Source organism: Saccoglossus kowalevskii, chromosome 13, assembly GCF_978046115.1.
Source record: "Saccoglossus kowalevskii chromosome 13, keSacKowa6.1, whole genome shotgun sequence".
NCBI classification, from domain to species: Eukaryota; Metazoa; Hemichordata; class Enteropneusta; family Harrimaniidae; genus Saccoglossus; species Saccoglossus kowalevskii.
In genome coordinates, this window is record NC_140653.1 from 33,582,412 (window position 1) to 33,606,946 (window position 24,535).

General features: G+C 42.3%; 1 protein-coding gene across 1 annotated transcript in view; it reads right to left on the minus strand.

The window, feature by feature from the left end:
• Window positions 1–296: 296 nt before the first annotated feature.
• Window positions 297–24,535, minus strand: part of LOC100373216 (aldehyde dehydrogenase 1A1-like) — a 64,021-nt gene continuing 39,782 nt past the window's right edge. Inside the window, exons 9-13 of the mRNA XM_085507248.1 lie at window positions 2,086–2,250; window positions 1,843–2,000; window positions 1,436–1,510; window positions 1,045–1,084; window positions 297–832 (exon numbers count right to left, since the gene is read on the minus strand). Of these exons, the coding sequence (XP_085363374.1) occupies window positions 800–832; window positions 1,045–1,084; window positions 1,436–1,510; window positions 1,843–2,000; window positions 2,086–2,250 (471 nt within the window). The 3' untranslated portion in view covers window positions 297–799. The remainder of the gene's footprint in view (window positions 833–1,044; window positions 1,085–1,435; window positions 1,511–1,842; window positions 2,001–2,085; window positions 2,251–24,535) is intronic.

A 24,535-nucleotide genomic window follows, 5' to 3' on the forward strand; every position in this document is an offset into this window, starting at 1 on the left:
GGATGAGGTGGCTAGACTTTAGGTTTGACAATAAGTGTAAATGCAATTTAGGATGAGTAAGTCGGACATTGGGCCGGCAATATTACATTTGGAACCATGTTTTAATTGAATGCCATATCCACGCATATTTGGCATTGACCTTTGGACGAGGGAACCAGAATTTCGGTGGGACTTGTAATATAAATTGACATGAACAATCATACGATCTAATTCATAGAAACTTAAGTTAATAGAATTCCAAAATGGAGAGTTCAAACACAGGTTGCACATTGACTAAATACACAATAAAACAAACATTTTACAATCAGTATCACAATAGTGATTTATTGGTAAAAGTGAATTACACATGTTTTGATTACATGCAATGCTGTATAAACGCGTCAAAGAACAGATGAATAGTCAATGTGAAAATAATGTGATATTAAAGATTAAAACAGTTTATAAAATGGTAGATCCAAATATTTTTGTTCCTAAATAACTATGAAAATTATGATAAATCTGCAGAGAAACGTAGTTTGAGGCATAACAAAACGTTTTACATACTGTTACCGTGTGTTTACTAATTTTAAACCATAAATCCCACCAAAAATTATACCTAAAATCCCAGAAACAGGACCCATTGATCGACATTGTTCATTGCATAATAGCTGATAAAATATGTTTTAATCCTGAATCAGAAATCTAAACGAGCCCAAAAATCACTGCTACACATCTAATTCAATCTATTTCAATACATTTCAGTCCCAGTGTCATCTTCTTGCATATTATCCACGGTTACTGATGCATTACATTTCTGTAATTAGCTATTCTTGTTAGGTAATTTTACGGTTACCTGAGGACAAACCAAACAATATATTAATACTAATACACTGAAGTGAAAGTTGCTATAGCAACAGTTTTGTGATAACTGAATGTTACCTAATGACGTCATCATAAACATAAGTAGTTTAGGAAATACTTTTTACATTGTATGACAATACGATGTTTGATTGATGTGGCATAAAATCAAATATTCGCAAAATGTACGTGTTTAAGGTAACTTACAGTTTTTATTTCTGTAAACGCATTCAGACCATATTCACCACTGCAATGAATGATATATTAATTAATTCCCGAGTATGGAAACTCAAATATTTTCAGATGAAAATAAATATAAAGAAAATAATAAACAATTTATATAATTACATATGTGAATATAATTATCTATGTATCAAATAGACGACATAAAACTGTAGACAATATAAATTCCATGGCTAAGTTTTGTAATGCTCACAAACTTTCCTGTGTGACTTGCATTTACTGATTGATGCTTGGGTATGTTATTTCGACTTTATCCACAATTCATACATTTCCGATTAGCAGACTGTCTAAATTACGATTGATAAGTGCCATCATGCATTTTAGTTTCATGAAGAAATATAATGAAATAACTTACTACTCTCGTCCGTTTCCTGACATCTTGAAACCACCAAACGGAGCATTTGGTCTTATGGCTCCCCAGCAATTAATCCTGTAGAAAATGACATAATTTCATGTATTATGAGTTATCAACTGAAACAGCAACAAAGTGTGTGAACTGTAGAACATAGAATACAACATTGGAACTGTTTTTGATTTAGTATTCAGGAACGTTGTAATAACATATCAGGTAAAGTCTTCAAAACGTAATAAAATAGTAATTAAATTGATTGCGGGGCTCTGCTTAAAGGCTATACAAGTTACAGTAATCACAGAAAGTGGTTCATCTTTGAAGCTGACAAAAACACCATATTTTTAAAGTGACACTCGGTTCGATGTTAGGAAATTCAAAATGGCCATAAATATTTATTATTTTATATTTACCACACTGATCCTGCTTGCAGTGCATTTGAAATGGTCAATGCTTTGTCAATGTCATTGGTAAATACACCAGCTGCAAGTCCATATGACGTATTGTTGGCTCGTTCAATCACTTCTTCAATGGTCTTAAATTTCAGAATTTGCTGAACGGGACCAAATATCTGAATATGATGAAAAATTGTGTTTGGGAGCAAATGTTATTTCATTAGTAATAAACAAATACATTCAAACATAGTTTAACATTACCTCTTCTTTTGCAATCCTCATCTCGTCTGTTACACCAGAGAAAACAGTACTCTCTATAAAATATCCCTTGTCACCTTGACGACTGCCTCCGCATTCCAGTTTAGCACCTTCTTGTTTACCACTTTCAATTAGTTCTAATATCTTTTCAAACTGTTCATTGTCTACCTATAAAAAATGCATATATACCAAAATACACTTTTTTGATCACACACGCCCTCAGGCATGACGCATATGATTGTAAGCAATGTCGTTCGTGTGCATGGTAACGATACGAATACAGCATTCACATGGTTCAATATTATTTTCTCTAATACATTTTGAGATGTTTGTATTCTGCCAGATGTTATGCTAACTCTGTGTTAAACAAGGATAAACATTTTTGGACCATAACAAAAACCAGCAAGAATCAACAGATTGAATGTGTAAACTATTACTTATTGAAGACTATCAAAAGAAAATGACACAAGTCAAATGTTATGAGATTGGCATAGACACAGCAATAGTGTGGTTGTGTGAGATTGGCATAGACACAGCAATAGTGTGGTTGTGTGAGATTGGCATAGACACAGCAATAGTGTGGTTGTGTGAGATTGGCATAGACACAGTAATGGTGTGGTTGTATGAGATTGGCATACACACAACAATAGTGTGGTTGTGTGAGATTGGCATAGACACAGTAATGGTGTGGTTGTGTGAGATTGGCATAGACACAGTAATGGTGTGGTTGTGTGAGATTGGCATACACACAACAATAGTGTGGTTGTGTGAGATTGGCATAGACACAACAATAGTATGGTTGTGTGAGATTGGCATAGACACAGCAATAGTGTGGTTGTGTGAGATTGGCATAGACACAGCAATAGTGTGGTTGTGTGAGATTGGCATAGACACAACAATAGTATAATTGTGTGAGATTGGCATAGACACAACAATAGTATGGTTGTGTGAGATTGGCATAGACACAGCAATAGTGTGGTTGTGTGAGATTGGCATAGACACAACAATAGTGTGGTTGTGTGAGATTGGCATAGACACAGCAATAGTGTGGTTGTATGAGATTGGCATAGACACAACAATAGTGTGGTTGTGTGAGATTGGCATAGACACAGCAATAGTGTGGTTGTGTGAGATTGGCATAGACACAACAATAGTATGGTTGTGTGAGATTGGCATAGACACAACAATAGTGTGGTTGTGTGAGATTGGCATAGACACAGCAATAGTGTGGTTGTGTGAGATTGGCATACACACAACAATAGTGTGGTGTGTGAGATTGGCATAGACACAACAATAGTATGGTTGTGTGAGATTGGCATAGACACAACAATAGTATGGTTGTGTGAGATTGGCATAGACAAAACAATAGTGTGGTTGTGTGAGATTGGCATAGACACAACAATAGTGTGGTTGTGTGAGATTGGCATAGACACAGCAATAGTGTGGTTGTGTGAGATTGGCATACACACAACAATAGTGTGGTTGTGTGAGATTGGCATAGACACAACAATAGTATGGTTGTGTGAGATTGGCATAGACACAGCAATAGTGTGGTTGTGTGAGATTGGCATAGACACAGCAATAGTGTGGTTGTGTGAGATTGGCATAGACACAGCAATAGTGTGGTTGTGTGAGATTGGCATACACACAACAATAGTATGGTTGTGTGAGATTGGCATAGACACAACAATAGTGTGGTTGTGTGAGATTGGCATAGACACAGTAATAGTGTGGTTGTGTGAGATTGGCATACACACAACAATAGTGTGGTTGTGTGAGATTGGCGTACACACAACAATAGTATGGTTGTGTGAGATTGGCATAGGCACAGCCAGCACAATAGTGTGGTTGTGTGAGATTGGCATAGACACAGCAATAGTGTGATTGTGTGAGATTGGCATAGACACAGCAATAGTGTGATTGTGTGAGATTGGCATAGACACAGCAATAGTGTGGTTGTGTGAGATTGGCATAGACACAACAATAGTGTGGTTGTGTGAGATTGGCATAGACACAGCAATAGTGTGGTTGTGTGAGATTGGCATACACACAACAATAGTGTGGTTGTGTGAGATTGGCATAGGCACAGCAATAGTGTGGTTGTGTGAGATTGGCATAGACACAGCAATAGTATGGTTGTGTGAGATTGGCATAGATACAGCAATAGTATGGTTGTGTGAGATTGGCATAGGCACAACAATAGTGTGGTTGTGTGAGATTGGCATAGACACAACAATAGTGTGGTTGTGTGAGATTGGCATAGGCACAGCAATAGTGTGGTTGTGTGAGATTGGCATAGACACAGCAATAGTGTGGTTGTGTGAGATTGGCATAGACACAGCAATAGTGTGGTTGTGTGAGATTGGCATAGACACAGCAATAGTGTGGTTGTGTGAGATTGGCATAGACACAACAATAGTGTGGTTGTGTGAGATTGGCATAGGCACAGCAATAGTGTGGTTGTGTGAGATTGGCATAGACACAGCAATAGTGTGGTTGTGTGAGATTGGCATAGACACAGCAATAGTGTGGTTGTGTGAGATTGGCATAGACACAGCAATAGTGTGGTTGTGTGAGATTGGCATAGACACAGCAATAGTGTGGTTGTGTGAGATTGGCATAGACACAGCAATAGTATGGTTGTGTGAGATTGGCATAGACACAACAATAGTGTGGTTGTGTGAGATTGGCATAGACACAGCAATAGTGTGGTTGTGTGAGATTGGCATAGGCACAGCAATAGTGTGATTGTGTGAGATTGGCATAGACACAGCAATAGTGTGGTTGTGTGAGATTGGCATAGGCACAAAAATAGTGTGGTTGTGTGTGATTGGCATAGACAACAATAGTGTGGTTGTGTGAGATTGGCATAGACACAGCAATAGTGTGGTTGTGTGAGATTGGCATAGACACAGCAATAGTATGGTTGTGTGAGATTGGCATAGATACAGCAATAGTATGGTTGTGTGAGATTGGCATAGGCACAACAATAGTGTGGTTGTGTGAGATTAGCATAGACACAACAATAGTGTGGTTGTGTGAGATTGGCATAGGCACAGCAATAGTGTGGTTGTGTGAGATTGGCATAGACACAGCAATAGTGTGGTTGTGTGAGATTGGCATAGGCACAGCAATAGTGTGGTTGTGTGAGATTGGCATAGGCACAGCAATAGTGTGGTTGTGTGAGATTGGCATAGACACAGCAATAGTGTGGTTGTGTGAGATTGGCATAGACACAACAATAGTGTGGTTGTGTGAGATTGGCATAGACACAGCAATAGTGTGGTTGTGTGAGATTGGCATAGACACAGCAATAGTGTGGTTGTGTGAGATTGGCATAGACACAACAATAGTGTGGTTGTGTGAGATTGGCATAGACACAGTAATAGTGTGGTTGTGTGAGATTGGCATAGACACAGCAATAGTGTGGTTGTGTGAGATTGGCATAGACACAGCAATAGTGTGGTTGTGTGAGATTGGCATAGACACAACAATAGTGTGGTTGTGTGAGATTGGCATAGGCACAACAATAGTGTGGTTGTGTGAGATTGGCATAGACACAGCAATAGTGTGGTTGTGTGAGATTGGCATAGACACAGCAATAGTGTGGTTGTGTGAGATTGGCATAGGCACAACAATAGTGTGGTTGTGTGAGATTGGCATAGACACAGTAATAGTGTGGTTGTGTGAGATTGGCATAGACACAACAATAGTGTGGTTGTGTGAGATTGGCATAGACACAACAATAGTGTGGTTGTGTGAGATTGGCATAGACACAGCAATAGTGTGGTTGTGTGAGATTGGCATAGACACAGCAATAGTGTGGTTGTGTGAGATTGGCATAGACACAAAAATAGTGTGGTTGTGTGAGATTGGCATAGGCACAACAATAGTGTGGTTGTGTGAGATTGGCATAGACACAACAATAGTGTGGTTGTGTGAGATTGGCATAGGCACAACAATAGTGTGGTTGTGTGAGATTGGCATAGACACAGCAATAGTATGGTTGTGTGAGATTGGCATAGACACAACAATAGTGTGGTTGTGTGAGATTGGCATAGGCACAGCAATAGTGTGGTTGTGTGAGATTGGCATAGGCACAGCAATAGTGTGGTTGTGCGAGATTGGCATAGACACAGCAATAGTGTGGTTGTGTGAGATTGGCATAGACACAGCAATAGTATGGTTGTGTGAGATTGGCATAGACACAGCAATAGTGTGGTTGTGTGAGATTGGCATAGACACAGCAATAGTATGGTTGTGTGAGATTGGCATAGACACAAAAATAGTGTGGTTGTGTGTGATTGGCATAGACAACAATAGTGTGGTTGTGTGAGATTGGCATAGACACAGCAATAGTGTGGTTGTGTGAGATTGGCATAGACACAGCAATAGTGTGGTTGTGTGAGATTGGCATAGACACAACAATAGTGTGGTTGTGTGAGATTGGCATAGGCACAGCAATAGTGTGGTTGTGTGAGATTGGCATAGACACAGCAATAGTGTGGTTGTGTGAGATTGGCATAGACACAGCAATAGTGTGGTTGTGTGAGATTGGCATAGACACAACAATAGTGTGGTTGTGTGAGATTGGCATAGACACAGCAATAGTGTGGTTGTGTGAGATTGGCATAGACACAGCAATAGTGTGGTTGTGTGAGATTGGCATAGACACAACAATAGTGTGGTTGTGTGAGATTGGCATAGACACAGTAATAGTGTGGTTGTGTGAGATTGGCATAGACACAGCAATAGTGTGGTTGTGTGAGATTGGCATAGACACAGCAATAGTGTGGTTGTGTGAGATTGGCATAGACACAACAATAGTGTGGTTGTGTGAGATTGGCATAGGCACAACAATAGTGTGGTTGTGTGAGATTGGCATAGACACAGCAATAGTGTGGTTGTGTGAGATTGGCATAGACACAGCAATAGTGTGGTTGTGTGAGATTGGCATAGGCACAACAATAGTGTGGTTGTGTGAGATTGGCATAGACACAGTAATAGTGTGGTTGTGTGAGATTGGCATAGACACAACAATAGTGTGGTTGTGTGAGATTGGCATAGACACAACAATAGTGTGGTTGTGTGAGATTGGCATAGACACAGCAATAGTGTGGTTGTGTGAGATTGGCATAGACACAGCAATAGTGTGGTTGTGTGAGATTGGCATAGACACAGCAATAGTGTGGTTGTGTGAGATTGGCATACACACAACAATAGTATGGTTGTGTGAGATTGGCATAGACACAACAATAGTGTGGTTGTGTGAGATTGGCATAGACACAGTAATAGTGTGGTTGTGTGAGATTGGCATACACACAACAATAGTGTGGTTGTGTGAGATTGGCGTACACACAACAATAGTATGGTTGTGTGAGATTGGCATAGGCACAGCCAGCACAATAGTGTGGTTGTGTGAGATTGGCATAGACACAGCAATAGTGTGATTGTGTGAGATTGGCATAGACACAGCAATAGTGTGATTGTGTGAGATTGGCATAGACACAGCAATAGTGTGGTTGTGTGAGATTGGCATAGACACAACAATAGTGTGGTTGTGTGAGATTGGCATAGACACAGCAATAGTGTGGTTGTGTGAGATTGGCATACACACAACAATAGTGTGGTTGTGTGAGATTGGCATAGGCACAGCAATAGTGTGGTTGTGTGAGATTGGCATAGACACAGCAATAGTATGGTTGTGTGAGATTGGCATAGATACAGCAATAGTATGGTTGTGTGAGATTGGCATAGGCACAACAATAGTGTGGTTGTGTGAGATTGGCATAGAAACAACAATAGTGTGGTTGTGTGAGATTGGCATAGGCACAGCAATAGTGTGGTTGTGTGAGATTGGCATAGACACAGCAATAGTGTGGTTGTGTGAGATTGGCATAGACACAGCAATAGTGTGGTTGTGTGAGATTGGCATAGACACAGCAATAGTGTGGTTGTGTGAGATTGGCATAGACACAGCAATAGTATGGTTGTGTGAGATTGGCATAGACACAAAAATAGTGTGGTTGTGTGTGATTGGCATAGACAACAATAGTGTGGTTGTGTGAGATTGGCATAGACACAGCAATAGTGTGGTTGTGTGAGATTGGCATAGACACAGCAATAGTGTGGTTGTGTGAGATTGGCATAGACACAACAATAGTGTGGTTGTGTGAGATTGGCATAGGCACAGCAATAGTGTGGTTGTGTGAGATTGGCATAGACACAGCAATAGTGTGGTTGTGTGAGATTGGCATAGACACAGCAATAGTGTGGTTGTGTGAGATTGGCATAGACACAACAATAGTGTGGTTGTGTGAGATTGGCATAGACACAGCAATAGTGTGGTTGTGTGAGATTGGCATAGACACAGCAATAGTGTGGTTGTGTGAGATTGGCATAGACACAACAATAGTGTGGTTGTGTGAGATTGGCATAGACACAGTAATAGTGTGGTTGTGTGAGATTGGCATAGACACAGCAATAGTGTGGTTGTGTGAGATTGGCATAGACACAGCAATAGTGTGGTTGTGTGAGATTGGCATAGACACAACAATAGTGTGGTTGTGTGAGATTGGCATAGGCACAACAATAGTGTGGTTGTGTGAGATTGGCATAGACACAGCAATAGTGTGGTTGTGTGAGATTGGCATAGACACAGCAATAGTGTGGTTGTGTGAGATTGGCATAGGCACAACAATAGTGTGGTTGTGTGAGATTGGCATAGACACAGTAATAGTGTGGTTGTGTGAGATTGGCATAGACACAACAATAGTGTGGTTGTGTGAGATTGGCATAGACACAACAATAGTGTGGTTGTGTGAGATTGGCATAGACACAGCAATAGTGTGGTTGTGTGAGATTGGCATAGACACAGCAATAGTGTGGTTGTGTGAGATTGGCACAGACACAACAATAGTGTGGTTGTGTGAGATTGGCATAGGCACAACAATAGTGTGGTTGTGTGAGATTGGCATAGACACAACAATAGTGTGGTTGTGTGAGATTGGCATAGGCACAACAATAGTGTGGTTGTGTGAGATTGGCATAGACACAGCAATAGTATGGTTGTGTGAGATTGGCATAGACACAACAATAGTGTGGTTGTGTGAGATTGGCATAGGCACAGCAATAGTGTGGTTGTGTGAGATTGGCATAGGCACAGCAATAGTGTGGTTGTGCGAGATTGGCATAGACACAGCAATAGTGTGGTTGTGTGAGATTGGCATAGACACAGCAATAGTGTGGTTGTGTGAGATTGGCATAGACACAGCAATAGTGTGGTTGTGTGAGATTGGCATAGACACAGCAATAGTGTGGTTGTGTGAGATTGGCATAGACACAGCAATAGTATGGTTGTGTGAGATTGGCATAGACACAAAAATAGTGTGGTTGTGTGTGATTGGCATAGACAACAATAGTGTGGTTGTGTGAGATTGGCATAGACACAGCAATAGTATGGTTGTGTGAGATTGGCATAGACACAAAAATAGTGTGGTTGTGTGTGATTGGCATAGACAACAATAGTGTGGTTGTGTGAGATTGGCATAGACACAGCAATAGTGTGGTTGTGTGAGATTGGCATAGACACAGCAATAGTGTGGTTGTGTGAGATTGGCATAGACACAGCAATAGTGTGGTTGCGTGAGATTGGCATAGACACAGCAATAGTGTGGTTGTGTGAGATTGGCATAGACACAACAATAGTGTGGTTGTGTGAGATTGGCATAGACACAGCAATAGTGTGGTTGTGTGAGATTGGCATAGACACAACAATAGTGTGGTTGTGTGAGATTGGCATAGACACAGCAATAGTGTGGTTGTGTGAGATTGGCATAGATACAGCAATAGTATGGTTGTGTGAGATTGGCATAGGCACAAAAATAGTGTGGTTGTGTGTGATTGGCATAGACAACAATAGTGTGGTTGTGTGAGATTGGCATAGGCACAGCAATAGTGTGATTGTGTGAGATTGGCATAGGCACAGCAATAGTGTGGTTGTGTGAGATTGGCATAGACACAGCAATAGTATGGTTGTGTGAGATTGGCATAGATACAGCAATAGTATGGTTGTGTGAGATTGGCATAGGCACAACAATAGTGTGGTTGTGTGAGATTGGCATAGACACAACAATAGTGTGGTTGTGTGAGATTGGCATAGGCACAGCAATAGTGTGGTTGTGTGAGATTGGCATAGACACAGCAATAGTGTGGTTGTGTGAGATTGGCATAGACACAGCAATAGTGTGGTTGTGTGAGATTGGCATAGACACAGCAATAGTGTGGTTGTGTGAGATTGGCATAGACACAACAATAGTGTGGTTGTGTGAGATTGGCATAGGCACAGCAATAGTGTGGTTGTGTGAGATTGGCATAGACACAGCAATAGTGTGGTTGTGTGAGATTGGCATAGACACAGCAATAGTGTGGTTGTGTGAGATTGGCATAGACACAGCAATAGTGTGGTTGTGTGAGATTGGCATAGACACAGCAATAGTGTGGTTGTGTGAGATTGGCATAGACACAGCAATAGTATGGTTGTGTGAGATTGGCATAGACACAACAATAGTGTGGTTGTGTGAGATTGGCATAGACACAGCAATAGTGTGGTTGTGTGAGATTGGCATAGGCACAGCAATAGTGTGATTGTGTGAGATTGGCATAGACACAGCAATAGTGTGGTTGTGTGAGATTGGCATAGGCACAAAAATAGTGTGGTTGTGTGTGATTGGCATAGACAACAATAGTGTGGTTGTGTGAGATTGGCATAGACACAGCAATAGTGTGGTTGTGTGAGATTGGCATAGACACAGCAATAGTATGGTTGTGTGAGATTGGCATAGATACAGCAATAGTATGGTTGTGTGAGATTGGCATAGGCACAACAATAGTGTGGTTGTGTGAGATTAGCATAGACACAACAATAGTGTGGTTGTGTGAGATTGGCATAGGCACAGCAATAGTGTGGTTGTGTGAGATTGGCATAGACACAGCAATAGTGTGGTTGTGTGAGATTGGCATAGGCACAGCAATAGTGTGGTTGTGTGAGATTGGCATAGGCACAGCAATAGTGTGGTTGTGTGAGATTGGCATAGACACAGCAATAGTGTGGTTGTGTGAGATTGGCATAGACACAACAATAGTGTGGTTGTGTGAGATTGGCATAGACACAGCAATAGTGTGGTTGTGTGAGATTGGCATAGACACAGCAATAGTGTGGTTGTGTGAGATTGGCATAGACACAACAATAGTGTGGTTGTGTGAGATTGGCATAGACACAGTAATAGTGTGGTTGTGTGAGATTGGCATAGACACAGCAATAGTGTGGTTGTGTGAGATTGGCATAGACACAGCAATAGTGTGGTTGTGTGAGATTGGCAAAGACACAACAATAGTGTGGTTGTGTGAGATTGGCATAGGCACAACAATAGTGTGGTTGTGTGAGATTGGCATAGACACAGCAATAGTGTGGTTGTGTGAGATTGGCATAGACACAGCAATAGTGTGGTTGTGTGAGATTGGCATAGGCACAACAATAGTGTGGTTGTGTGAGATTGGCATAGACACAGTAATAGTGTGGTTGTGTGAGATTGGCATAGACACAACAATAGTGTGGTTGTGTGAGATTGGCATAGACACAACAATAGTGTGGTTGTGTGAGATTGGCATAGACACAGCAATAGTGTGGTTGTGTGAGATTGGCATAGACACAGCAATAGTGTGGTTGTGTGAGATTGGCATAGACACAACAATAGTGTGGTTGTGTGAGATTGGCATAGGCACAACAATAGTGTGGTTGTGTGAGATTGGCATAGACACAACAATAGTGTGGTTGTGTGAGATTGGCATAGGCACAACAATAGTGTGGTTGTGTGAGATTGGCATAGACACAGCAATAGTATGGTTGTGTGAGATTGGCATAGACACAACAATAGTGTGGTTGTGTGAGATTGGCATAGGCACAGCAATAGTGTGGTTGTGTGAGATTGGCATAGGCACAGCAATAGTGTGGTTGTGCGAGATTGGCATAGACACAGCAATAGTGTGGTTGTGTGAGATTGGCATAGACACAGCAATAGTATGGTTGTGTGAGATTGGCATAGACACAGCAATAGTGTGGTTGTGTGAGATTGGCATAGACACAGCAATAGTATGGTTGTGTGAGATTGGCATAGACACAAAAATAGTGTGGTTGTGTGTGATTGGCATAGACAACAATAGTGTGGTTGTGTGAGATTGGCATAGACACAGCAATAGTGTGGTTGTGTGAGATTGGCATAGACACAGCAATAGTGTGGTTGTGTGAGATTGGCATAGACACAACAATAGTGTGGTTGTGTGAGATTGGCATAGGCACAGCAATAGTGTGGTTGTGTGAGATTGGCATAGACACAGCAATAGTGTGGTTGTGTGAGATTGGCATAGACACAGCAATAGTGTGGTTGTGTGAGATTGGCATAGACACAGCAATAGTGTGGTTGTGTGAGATTGGCATAGACACAACAATAGTGTGGTTGTGTGAGATTGGCATAGACACAGCAATAGTGTGGTTGTGTGAGATTGGCATAGACAAGCAATAGTGTGGTTGTGTGAGATTGGCATAGACACAACAATAGTGTGGTTGTGTGAGATTGGCATAGACACAGTAATAGTGTGGTTGTGTGAGATTGGCATAGACACAGCAATAGTGTGGTTGTGTGAGATTGGCATAGACACAGCAATAGTGTGGTTGTGTGAGATTGGCATAGACACAACAATAGTGTGGTTGTGTGAGATTGGCATAGGCACAACAATAGTGTGGTTGTGTGAGATTGGCATAGACACAGCAGTAGTGTGGTTGTGTGAGATTGGCATAGACACAGCAATAGTGTGGTTGTGTGAGATTGGCATAGGCACAACAATAGTGTGGTTGTGTGAGATTGGCATAGACACAGTAATAGTGTGGTTGTGTGAGATTGGCATAGACACAACAATAGTGTGGTTGTGTGAGATTGGCATAGACACAACAATAGTGTGGTTGTGTGAGATTGGCATAGTCACAGCAATAGTGTGGTTGTGTGAGATTGGCATAGACACAGCAATAGTGTGGTTGTGTGAGATTGGCATAGACACAACAATAGTGTGGTTGTGTGAGATTGGCATAGGCACAACAATAGTGTGGTTGTGTGAGATTGGCATAGACACAACAATAGTGTGGTTGTGTGAGATTGGCATAGGCACAACAATAGTGTGGTTGTGTGAGATTGGCATAGACACAGCAATAGTATGGTTGTGTGAGATTGGCATAGACACAACAATAGTGTGGTTGTGTGAGATTGGCATAGGCACAGCAATAGTGTGGTTGTGTGAGATTGGCATAGGCACAGCAATAGTGTGGTTGTGCGAGATTGGCATAGACACAGCAATAGTGTGGTTGTGTGAGATTGGCATAGACACAGCAATAGTGTGGTTGTGTGAGATTGGCATAGACACAGCAATAGTGTGGTTGTGTGAGATTGGCATAGACACAGCAATAGTATGGTTGTGTGAGATTGGCATAGACACAAAAATAGTGTGGTTGTGTGTGATTGGCATAGACAACAATAGTGTGGTTGTGTGAGATTGGCATAGACACAGCAATAGTATGGTTGTGTGAGATTGGCATAGACACAAAAATAGTGTGGTTGTGTGTGATTGGCATAGACAACAATAGTGTGGTTGTGTGAGATTGGCATAGACACAGCAATAGTGTGGTTGTGTGAGATTGGCATAGACACAGCAATAGTGTGGTTGTGTGAGATTGGCATAGACACAGCAATAGTGTGGTTGTGTGAGATTGGCATAGACACAGCAATAGTGTGGTTGTGTGAGATTGGCATAGACACAACAATAGTGTGGTTGTGTGAGATTGGCATAGGCACAACAATAGTGTGGTTGTGGGAGATTGGCATAGACACAACAATAGTGTGGTTGTGTGAGATTGGCATAGGCACAACAATAGTGTGGTTGCGTGAGATTGGCATAGACACAGCAATAGTATGGTTGTGTGAGATTGGCATAGACACAACAATAGTGTGTTTGTGTGAGATTGGCATAGACACAGCAATAGTGTGGTTGTGTGAGATTGGCATAGACACAGCAATAGTGTGGTTGTGTGAGATTGGCATAGACACAACAATAGTGTGGTTGTGTGAGATTGGCATAGGCACAACAATAGTGTGGTTGTGTGAGATTGGCATAGGCACAGCAATAGTATGGTTGTGTGAGATTGGCATAGGCACAACAATAGTGTGGTTGTGTGAGATTGGCATAGACACAACAATAGTGTGGTTGTGTGAGATTGGCATAGGCACAACAATAGTGTGGTTGTGTGAGATTGGCATAAACACAGCAATAGTATGGTTGTGTGAGATTGGCATAGACACAGCAATAGTGTGGTTGTGTGAGATTGGCATAGACACAGCAATAGTATGGTTGTGTGAGATTGGCATAGGCACAGCAATAGTGTGGTTGTGTGAGATTGGCATAGACACAGCAATAGTGTGGTTGTGTGAGATTGGCATAGGCACAGCAATAGTGTGGTTGTGTGAGATTGGCATAGACACAGCAATAGTATGGTTGTGTGAGATTGGCATAGACACAGCAATAGTGTGGTTGTGTGAGATTGACATAGACACAGCAATAGTGTGGTTGTGTGAGATTGGCATAGGCACAGCAATAGTGTGGTTGTGTGAGATTGGCATAGACACAGCAATAGTGTGGTTGTGTGAGATTGGCATAGACACAGCAATAGTGTGGTTGTGTGAGATTGGCATAGACACAGCAATAGTGTGATTGTGTGAGATTGGCATAGACACAGCAATAGTATGGTTGTGTGAGATTGGCATAGGCACAGCAATAGTGTGGTTGTGTGAGATTGGCATAGACACAGCAATAGTGTGGTTGTGTGAGATTGGCATAGGCACAGCAATAGTGTGGTTGTGCGAGATTGGCATAGACACAGCAATAGTGTGGTTGTGCGAGATTGGCATAGACACAGCAATAGTGTGGTTGTGTGAGATTGGCATAGACACAGCAATAGTATGGTTGTGTGAGATTGGCATAGACACAGCAATAGTGTGGTTGTGTGAGATTGGCATAGACACAGCAATAGTATGGTTGTGTGAGATTGGCATAGACACAAAAATAGTGTGGTTGTGTGTGATTGGCATAGACAACAATAGTGTGGTTGTGTGAGATTGGCATAGACACAGCAATAGTGCGGTTGTGTGAGATTGGCATAGACACAGCAATAGTGTGGTTGTGTGAGATTGGCATAGACACAACAATAGTGTGGTTGTGTGAGATTGGCATAGGCACAGCAATAGTTTGGTTGTGTGAGATTGGCATAGGCACAGCAATAGTGTGGTTGTGTGAGATTGGCATAGACACAGCAATAGTATGGTTGTGTGAGATTGGCATAGACACAGCAATAGTGTGGTTGTGTGAGATTGACATAGACACAGCAATAGTGTGGTTGTGTGAGATTGGCATAGGCACAGCAATAGTGTGGTTGTGTGAGATTGGCATAGACACAGCAATAGTGTGGTTGTGTGAGATTGGCATAGACACAGCAATAGTGTGGTTGTGTGAGATTGGCATAGACACAGCAATAGTGTGATTGTGTGAGATTGGCATAGACACAGCAATAGTATGGTTGTGTGAGATTGGCATAGGCACAGCAATAGTGTGGTTGTGTGAGATTGGCATAGACACAGCAATAGTGTGGTTGTGTGAGATTGGCATAGGCACAGCAATAGTGTGGTTGTGCGAGATTGGCATAGACACAGCAATAGTGTGGTTGTGCGAGATTGGCATAGACACAGCAATAGTGTGGTTGTGTGAGATTGGCATAGACACAGCAATAGTATGGTTGTGTGAGATTGGCATAGACACAGCAATAGTGTGGTTGTGTGAGATTGGCATAGACACAGCAATAGTATGGTTGTGTGAGATTGGCATAGACACAAAAATAGTGTGGTTGTGTGTGATTGGCATAGACAACAATAGTGTGGTTGTGTGAGATTGGCATAGACACAGCAATAGTGCGGTTGTGTGAGATTGGCATAGACACAGCAATAGTGTGGTTGTGTGAGATTGGCATAGACACAACAATAGTGTGGTTGTGTGAGATTGGCATAGGCACAGCAATAGTGTGGTTGTGTGAGATTGGCATAGACACAGCAATAGTGTGGTTGTGTGAGATTGGCATAGACACAGCAATAGTGTGGTTGTGTGAGATTGGCATAGACACAACAATAGTGTGGTTGTGTGAGATTGGCATAGACACAGCAATAGTGTGGTTGTGTGAGATTGGCATAGACACAGCAATAGTGTGGTTGTGTGAGATTGGCATAGACACACCAATAGTGTGGTTGTGTGAGATTGGCATAGACACAGTAATAGTGTGGTTGTGTGAGATTGGCATAGACACAGCAATAGTGTGGTTGTGTGAGATTGGCATAGACACAGCAATAGTGTGGTTGTGTGAGATTGGCATAGACACAACAATAGTGTGGTTGTGTGAGATTGGCATAGGCACAACAATAGTGTGGTTGTGTGAGATTGGCATAGACACAGCAATAGTGTGGTTGTGTGAGATTGGCATAGACACAGCAATAGTGTGGTTGTGTGAGATTGGCATAGGCACAACAATAGTGTGGTTGTGTGAGATTGGCATAGACACAGTAATAGTGTGGTTGTGTGAGATTGGCATAGACACAACAATAGTGTGGTTGTGTGAGATTGGCATAGACACAACAATAGTGTGGTTGTGTGAGATTGGCATAGACACAGCAATAGTGTGGTTGTGTGAGATTGGCATAGACACAGCAATAGTGTGGTTGTGTGAGATTGGCATAGACACAACAATAGTGTGGTTGTGTGAGATTGGCATAGGCACAACAATAGTGTGGTTGTGTGAGATTGGCATAGACACAACAATAGTGTGGTTGTGTGAGATTGGCATAGACACAGCAATAGTGTGGTTGTGTGAGATTGGCATAGACACAACAATAGTGTGGTTGTGTGAGATTGGCATAGACACAACAATAGTGTGGTTGTGTGAGATTGGCATAGGCACAGCAATAGTGTGGTTGTGTGAGATTGGCATAGACACAGCAATAGTGTGGTTGTGTGAGATTGGCATAGACACAACAATAGTGTGGTTGTGTGAGATTGGCATAGGCACAACAATAGTGTGGTTGTGTGAGATTGGCATAGACACAGCAATAGTGTGGTTGTGTGAGATTGGCATAGACACAGCAATAGTGTGGTTGTGTGAGATTGGCATAGGCACAACAATAGTGTGGTTGTGTGAGATTGGCATAGACACAGTAATAGTGTGGTTGTGTGAGATTGGCATAGACACAACAATAGTGTGGTTGTGTGAGATTGGCATAGACACAACAATAGTGTGGTTGTGTGAGATTGGCATAGACACAGCAATAGTGTGGTTGTGTGAGATTGGCATAGACACAGCAATAGTGTGGTTGTGTGAGATTGGCATAGACACAACAATAGTGTGGTTGTGTGAGATTGGCATAGGCACAACAATAGTGTGGTTGTGTGAGATTGGCATAGACACAACAATAGTGTGGTTGTGTGAGATTGGCATAGGCACAACAATAGTGTGGTTGTGTGAGATTGGCATAGACACAGCAATAGTATGGTTGTGTGAGATTGGCATAGACACAACAATAGTGTGGTTGTGTGAGATTGGCATAGGCACAGCAATAGTGTGGTTGTGTGAGATTGGCATAGGCACAGCAATAGTGTGGTTGTGCGAGATTGGCATAGACACAGCAATAGTGTGGTTGTGTGAGATTGGCATAGACACAGCAATAGGGTGGTTGTGTGAGATTGGCATAGACACAGCAATAGTGTGGTTGTGTGAGATTGGCATAGACACAGCAATAGTGTGGTTGTGTGAGATTGGCATAGACACAGCAATAGTATGGTTGTGTGAGATTGGCATAGACACAAAAATAGTGTGGTTGTGTGTGATTGGCATAGACAACAATAGTGTGGTTGTGTGAGATTGGCATAGACACAGCAATAGTATGGTTGTGTGAGATTGGCATAGACACAAAAATAGTGTGGTTGTGTGTGATTGGCATAGACAACAATAGTGTGGTTGTGTGAGATTGGCATAGACACAGCAATAGTGTGGTTGTGTGAGATTGGCATAGACACAGCAATAGTGTGGTTGTGTGAGATTGGCATAGACACAGCAATAGTGTGGTTGCGTGAGATTGGCATAGACACAGCAATAGTGTGGTTGTGTGAGATTGGCATAGACACAACAATAGTGTGGTTGTGTGAGATTGGCATAGACACAGCAATAGTGTGGTTGTGTGAGATTGGCATAGACACAACAATAGTGTGGTTGTGTGAGATTGGCATAGACACAGCAATAGTGTGGTTGTGTGAGATTGGCATAGATACAGCAATAGTATGGTTGTGTGAGATTGGCATAGGCACAAAAATAGTGTGGTTGTGTGTGATTGGCATAGACAACAATAGTGTGGTTGTGTGAGATTGGCATAGGCACAGCAATAGTGTGGTTGTGTGAGATTGGCATAGGCACAGCAATAGTGTGGTTGTGTGAGATTGGCATAGACACAGCAATAGTATGGTTGTGTGAGATTGGCATAGATACAGCAATAGTATGGTTGTGTGAGATTGGCATAGGCACAACAATAGTGTGGTTGTGTGAGATTGGCATAGACACAACAATAGTGTGGTTGTGTGAGATTGGCATAGGCACAGCAATAGTGTGGTTGTGTGAGATTGGCATAGACACAGCAATAGTGTGGTTGTGTGAGATTGGCATAGACACAGCAATAGTGTGGTTGTGTGAGATTGGCATAGACACAGCAATAGTGTGGTTGTGTGAGATTGGCATAGACACAACAATAGTGTGGTTGTGTGAGATTGGCATAGGCACAGCAATAGTGTGGTTGTGTGAGATTGGCATAGACACAGCAATAGTGTGGTTGTGTGAGATTGGCATAGACACAGCAATAGTGTGGTTGTGTGAGATTGGCATAGACACAGCAATAGTGTGGTTGTGTGAGATTGGCATAGACACAGCAATAGTGTGGTTGTGTGAGATTGGCATAGACACAGCAATAGTATGGTTGTGTGAGATTGGCATAGACACAACAATAGTGTGGTTGTGTGAGATTGGCATAGACACAGCAATAGTGTGGTTGTGTGAGATTGGCATAGGCACAGCAATAGTGTGATTGTGTGAGATTGGCATAGACACAGCAATAGTGTGGTTGTGTGAGATTGGCATAGGCACAAAAATAGTGTGGTTGTGTGTGATTGGCATAGACAACAATAGTGTGGTTGTGTGAGATTGGCATAGACACAGCAATAGTGTGGTTGTGTGAGATTGGCATAGACACAGCAATAGTATGGTTGTGTGAGATTGGCATAGATACAGCAATAGTATGGTTGTGTGAGATTGGCATAGGCACAACAATAGTGTGGTTGTGTGAGATTAGCATAGACACAACAATAGTGTGGTTGTGTGAGATTGGCATAGGCACAGCAATAGTGTGGTTGTGTGAGATTGGCATAGACACAGCAATAGTGTGGTTGTGTGAGATTGGCATAGGCACAGCAATAGTGTGGTTGTGTGAGATTGGCATAGGCACAGCAATAGTGTGGTTGTGTGAGATTGGCATAGACACAGCAATAGTGTGGTTGTGTGAGATTGGCATAGACACAACAATAGTGTGGTTGTGTGAGATTGGCATAGACACAGCAATAGTGTGGTTGTGTGAGATTGGCATAGACACAGCAATAGTGTGGTTGTGTGAGATTGGCATAGACACAACAATAGTGTGGTTGTGTGAGATTGGCATAGACACAGCAATAGTGTGGTTGTGTGAGATTGGCATAGACACAGCAATAGTGTGGTTGTGTGAGATTGGCATAGACACAACAATAGTGTGGTTGTGTGAGATTGGCATAGACACAGTAATAGTGTGGTTGTGTGAGATTGGCATAGACACAGCAATAGTGTGGTTGTGTGAGATTGGCATAGACACAGCAATAGTGTGGTTGTGTGAGATTGGCATAGATACAGCAATAGTATGGTTGTGTGAGATTGGCATAGGCACAAAAATAGTGTGGTTGTGTGTGATTGGCATAGACAACAATAGTGTGGTTGTGTGAGATTGGCATAGGCACAGCAATAGTGTGGTTGTGTGAGATTGGCATAGGCACAGCAATAGTGTGGTTGTGTGAGATTGGCATAGACACAGCAATAGTATGGTTGTGTGAGATTGGCATAGATACAGCAATAGTATGGTTGTGTGAGATTGGCATAGGCACAACAATAGTGTGGTTGTGTGAGATTGGCATAGACACAACAATAGTGTGGTTGTGTGAGATTGGCATAGGCACAGCAATAGTGTGGTTGTGTGAGATTGGCATAGACACAGCAATAGTGTGGTTGTGTGAGATTGGCATAGACACAGCAATAGTGTGGTTGTGTGAGATTGGCATAGACACAGCAATAGTGTGGTTGTGTGAGATTGGCATAGACACAACAATAGTGTGGTTGTGTGAGATTGGCATAGGCACAGCAATAGTGTGGTTGTGTGAGATTGGCATAGACACAGCAATAGTGTGGTTGTGTGAGATTGGCATAGACACAGCAATAGTGTGGTTGTGTGAGATTGGCATAGACACAGCAATAGTGTGGTTGTGTGAGATTGGCATAGACACAGCAATAGTGTGGTTGTGTGAGATTGGCATAGACACAGCAATAGTATGGTTGTGTGAGATTGGCATAGACACAACAATAGTGTGGTTGTGTGAGATTGGCATAGACACAGCAATAGTGTGGTTGTGTGAGATTGGCATAGGCACAGCAATAGTGTGATTGTGTGAGATTGGCATAGACACAGCAATAGTGTGGTTGTGTGAGATTGGCATAGGCACAAAAATAGTGTGGTTGTGTGTGATTGGCATAGACAACAATAGTGTGGTTGTGTGAGATTGGCATAGACACAGCAATAGTGTGGTTGTGTGAGATTGGCATAGACACAGCAATAGTATGGTTGTGTGAGATTGGCATAGATACAGCAATAGTATGGTTGTGTGAGATTGGCATAGGCACAACAATAGTGTGGTTGTGTGAGATTAGCATAGACACAACAATAGTGTGGTTGTGTGAGATTGGCATAGGCACAGCAATAGTGTGGTTGTGTGAGATTGGCATAGACACAGCAATAGTGTGGTTGTGTGAGATTGGCATAGGCACAGCAATAGTGTGGTTGTGTGAGATTGGCATAGGCACAGCAATAGTGTGGTTGTGTGAGATTGGCATAGACACAGCAATAGTGTGGTTGTGTGAGATTGGCATAGACACAACAATAGTGTGGTTGTGTGAGATTGGCATAGACACAGCAATAGTGTGGTTGTGTGAGATTGGCATAGACACAGCAATAGTGTGGTTGTGTGAGATTGGCATAGACACAACAATAGTGTGGTTGTGTGAGATTGGCATAGACACAGTAATAGTGTGGTTGTGTGAGATTGGCATAGACACAGCAATAGTGTGGTTGTGTGAGATTGGCATAGACACAGCAATAGTGTGGTTGTGTGAGATTGGCAAAGACACAACAATAGTGTGGTTGTGTGAGATTGGCATAGGCACAACAATAGTGTGGTTGTGTGAGATTGGCATAGACACAGCAATAGTGTGGTTGTGTGAGATTGGCATAGACACAGCAATAGTGTGGTTGTGTGAGATTGGCATAGGCACAACAATAGTGTGGTTGTGTGAGATTGGCATAGACACAGTAATAGTGTGGTTGTGTGAGATTGGCATAGACACAACAATAGTGTGGTTGTGTGAGATTGGCATAGACACAACAATAGTGTGGTTGTGTGAGATTGGCATAGACACAGCAATAGTGTGGTTGTGTGAGATTGGCATAGACACAGCAATAGTGTGGTTGTGTGAGATTGGCATAGACACAACAATAGTGTGGTTGTGTGAGATTGGCATAGGCACAACAATAGTGTGGTTGTGTGAGATTGGCATAGACACAACAATAGTGTGGTTGTGTGAGATTGGCATAGGCACAACAATAGTGTGGTTGTGTGAGATTGGCATAGACACAGCAATAGTATGGTTGTGTGAGATTGGCATAGACACAACAATAGTGTGGTTGTGTGAGATTGGCATAGGCACAGCAATAGTGTGGTTGTGTGAGATTGGCATAGGCACAGCAATAGTGTGGTTGTGCGAGATTGGCATAGACACAGCAATAGTGTGGTTGTGTGAGATTGGCATAGACACAGCAATAGTGTGGTTGCGTGAGATTGGCATAGACACAGCAATAGTGTGGTTGTGTGAGATTGGCATAGACACAACAATAGTGTGGTTGTGTGAGATTGGCATAGACACAGCAATAGTGTGGTTGTGTGAGATTGGCATAGACACAACAATAGTGTGGTTGTGTGAGATTGGCATAGACACAGCAATAGTGTGGTTGTGTGAGATTGGCATAGATACAGCAATAGTATGGTTGTGTGAGATTGGCATAGGCACAAAAATAGTGTGGTTGTGTGTGATTGGCATAGACAACAATAGTGTGGTTGTGTGAGATTGGCATAGGCACAGCAATAGTGTGGTTGTGTGAGATTGGCATAGGCACAGCAATAGTGTGGTTGTGTGAGATTGGCATAGACACAGCAATAGTATGGTTGTGTGAGATTGGCATAGATACAGCAATAGTATGGTTGTGTGAGATTGGCATAGGCACAACAATAGTGTGGTTGTGTGAGATTGGCATAGACACAACAATAGTGTGGTTGTGTGAGATTGGCATAGGCACAGCAATAGTGTGGTTGTGTGAGATTGGCATAGACACAGCAATAGTGTGGTTGTGTGAGATTGGCATAGACACAGCAATAGTGTGGTTGTGTGAGATTGGCATAGACACAGCAATAGTGTGGTTGTGTGAGATTGGCATAGACACAACAATAGTGTGGTTGTGTGAGATTGGCATAGGCACAGCAATAGTGTGGTTGTGTGAGATTGGCATAGACACAGCAATAGTGTGGTTGTGTGAGATTGGCATAGACACAGCAATAGTGTGGTTGTGTGAGATTGGCATAGACACAGCAATAGTGTGGTTGTGTGAGATTGGCATAGACACAGCAATAGTGTGGTTGTGTGAGATTGGCATAGACACAGCAATAGTATGGTTGTGTGAGATTGGCATAGACACAACAATAGTGTGGTTGTGTGAGATTGGCATAGACACAGCAATAGTGTGGTTGTGTGAGATTGGCATAGGCACAGCAATAGTGTGATTGTGTGAGATTGGCATAGACACAGCAATAGTGTGGTTGTGTGAGATTGGCATAGGCACAAAAATAGTGTGGTTGTGTGTGATTGGCATAGACAACAATAGTGTGGTTGTGTGAGATTGGCATAGACACAGCAATAGTGTGGTTGTGTGAGATTGGCATAGACACAGCAATAGTATGGTTGTGTGAGATTGGCATAGATACAGCAATAGTATGGTTGTGTGAGATTGGCATAGGCACAACAATAGTGTGGTTGTGTGAGATTAGCATAGACACAACAATAGTGTGGTTGTGTGAGATTGGCATAGGCACAGCAATAGTGTGGTTGTGTGAGATTGGCATAGACACAGCAATAGTGTGGTTGTGTGAGATTGGCATAGGCACAGCAATAGTGTGGTTGTGTGAGATTGGCATAGGCACAGCAATAGTGTGGTTGTGTGAGATTGGCATAGACACAGCAATAGTGTGGTTGTGTGAGATTGGCATAGACACAACAATAGTGTGGTTGTGTGAGATTGGCATAGACACAGCAATAGTGTGGTTGTGTGAGATTGGCATAGACACAGCAATAGTGTGGTTGTGTGAGATTGGCATAGACACAACAATAGTGTGGTTGTGTGAGATTGGCATAGACACAGCAATAGTGTGGTTGTGTGAGATTGGCATAGACACAGCAATAGTGTGGTTGTGTGAGATTGGCATAGACACAACAATAGTGTGGTTGTGTGAGATTGGCATAGACACAGTAATAGTGTGGTTGTGTGAGATTGGCATAGACACAGCAATAGTGTGGTTGTGTGAGATTGGCATAGACACAGCAATAGTGTGGTTGTGTGAGATTGGCATAGATACAGCAATAGTATGGTTGTGTGAGATTGGCATAGGCACAAAAATAGTGTGGTTGTGTGTGATTGGCATAGACAACAATAGTGTGGTTGTGTGAGATTGGCATAGGCACAGCAATAGTGTGGTTGTGTGAGATTGGCATAGGCACAGCAATAGTGTGGTTGTGTGAGATTGGCATAGACACAGCAATAGTATGGTTGTGTGAGATTGGCATAGATACAGCAATAGTATGGTTGTGTGAGATTGG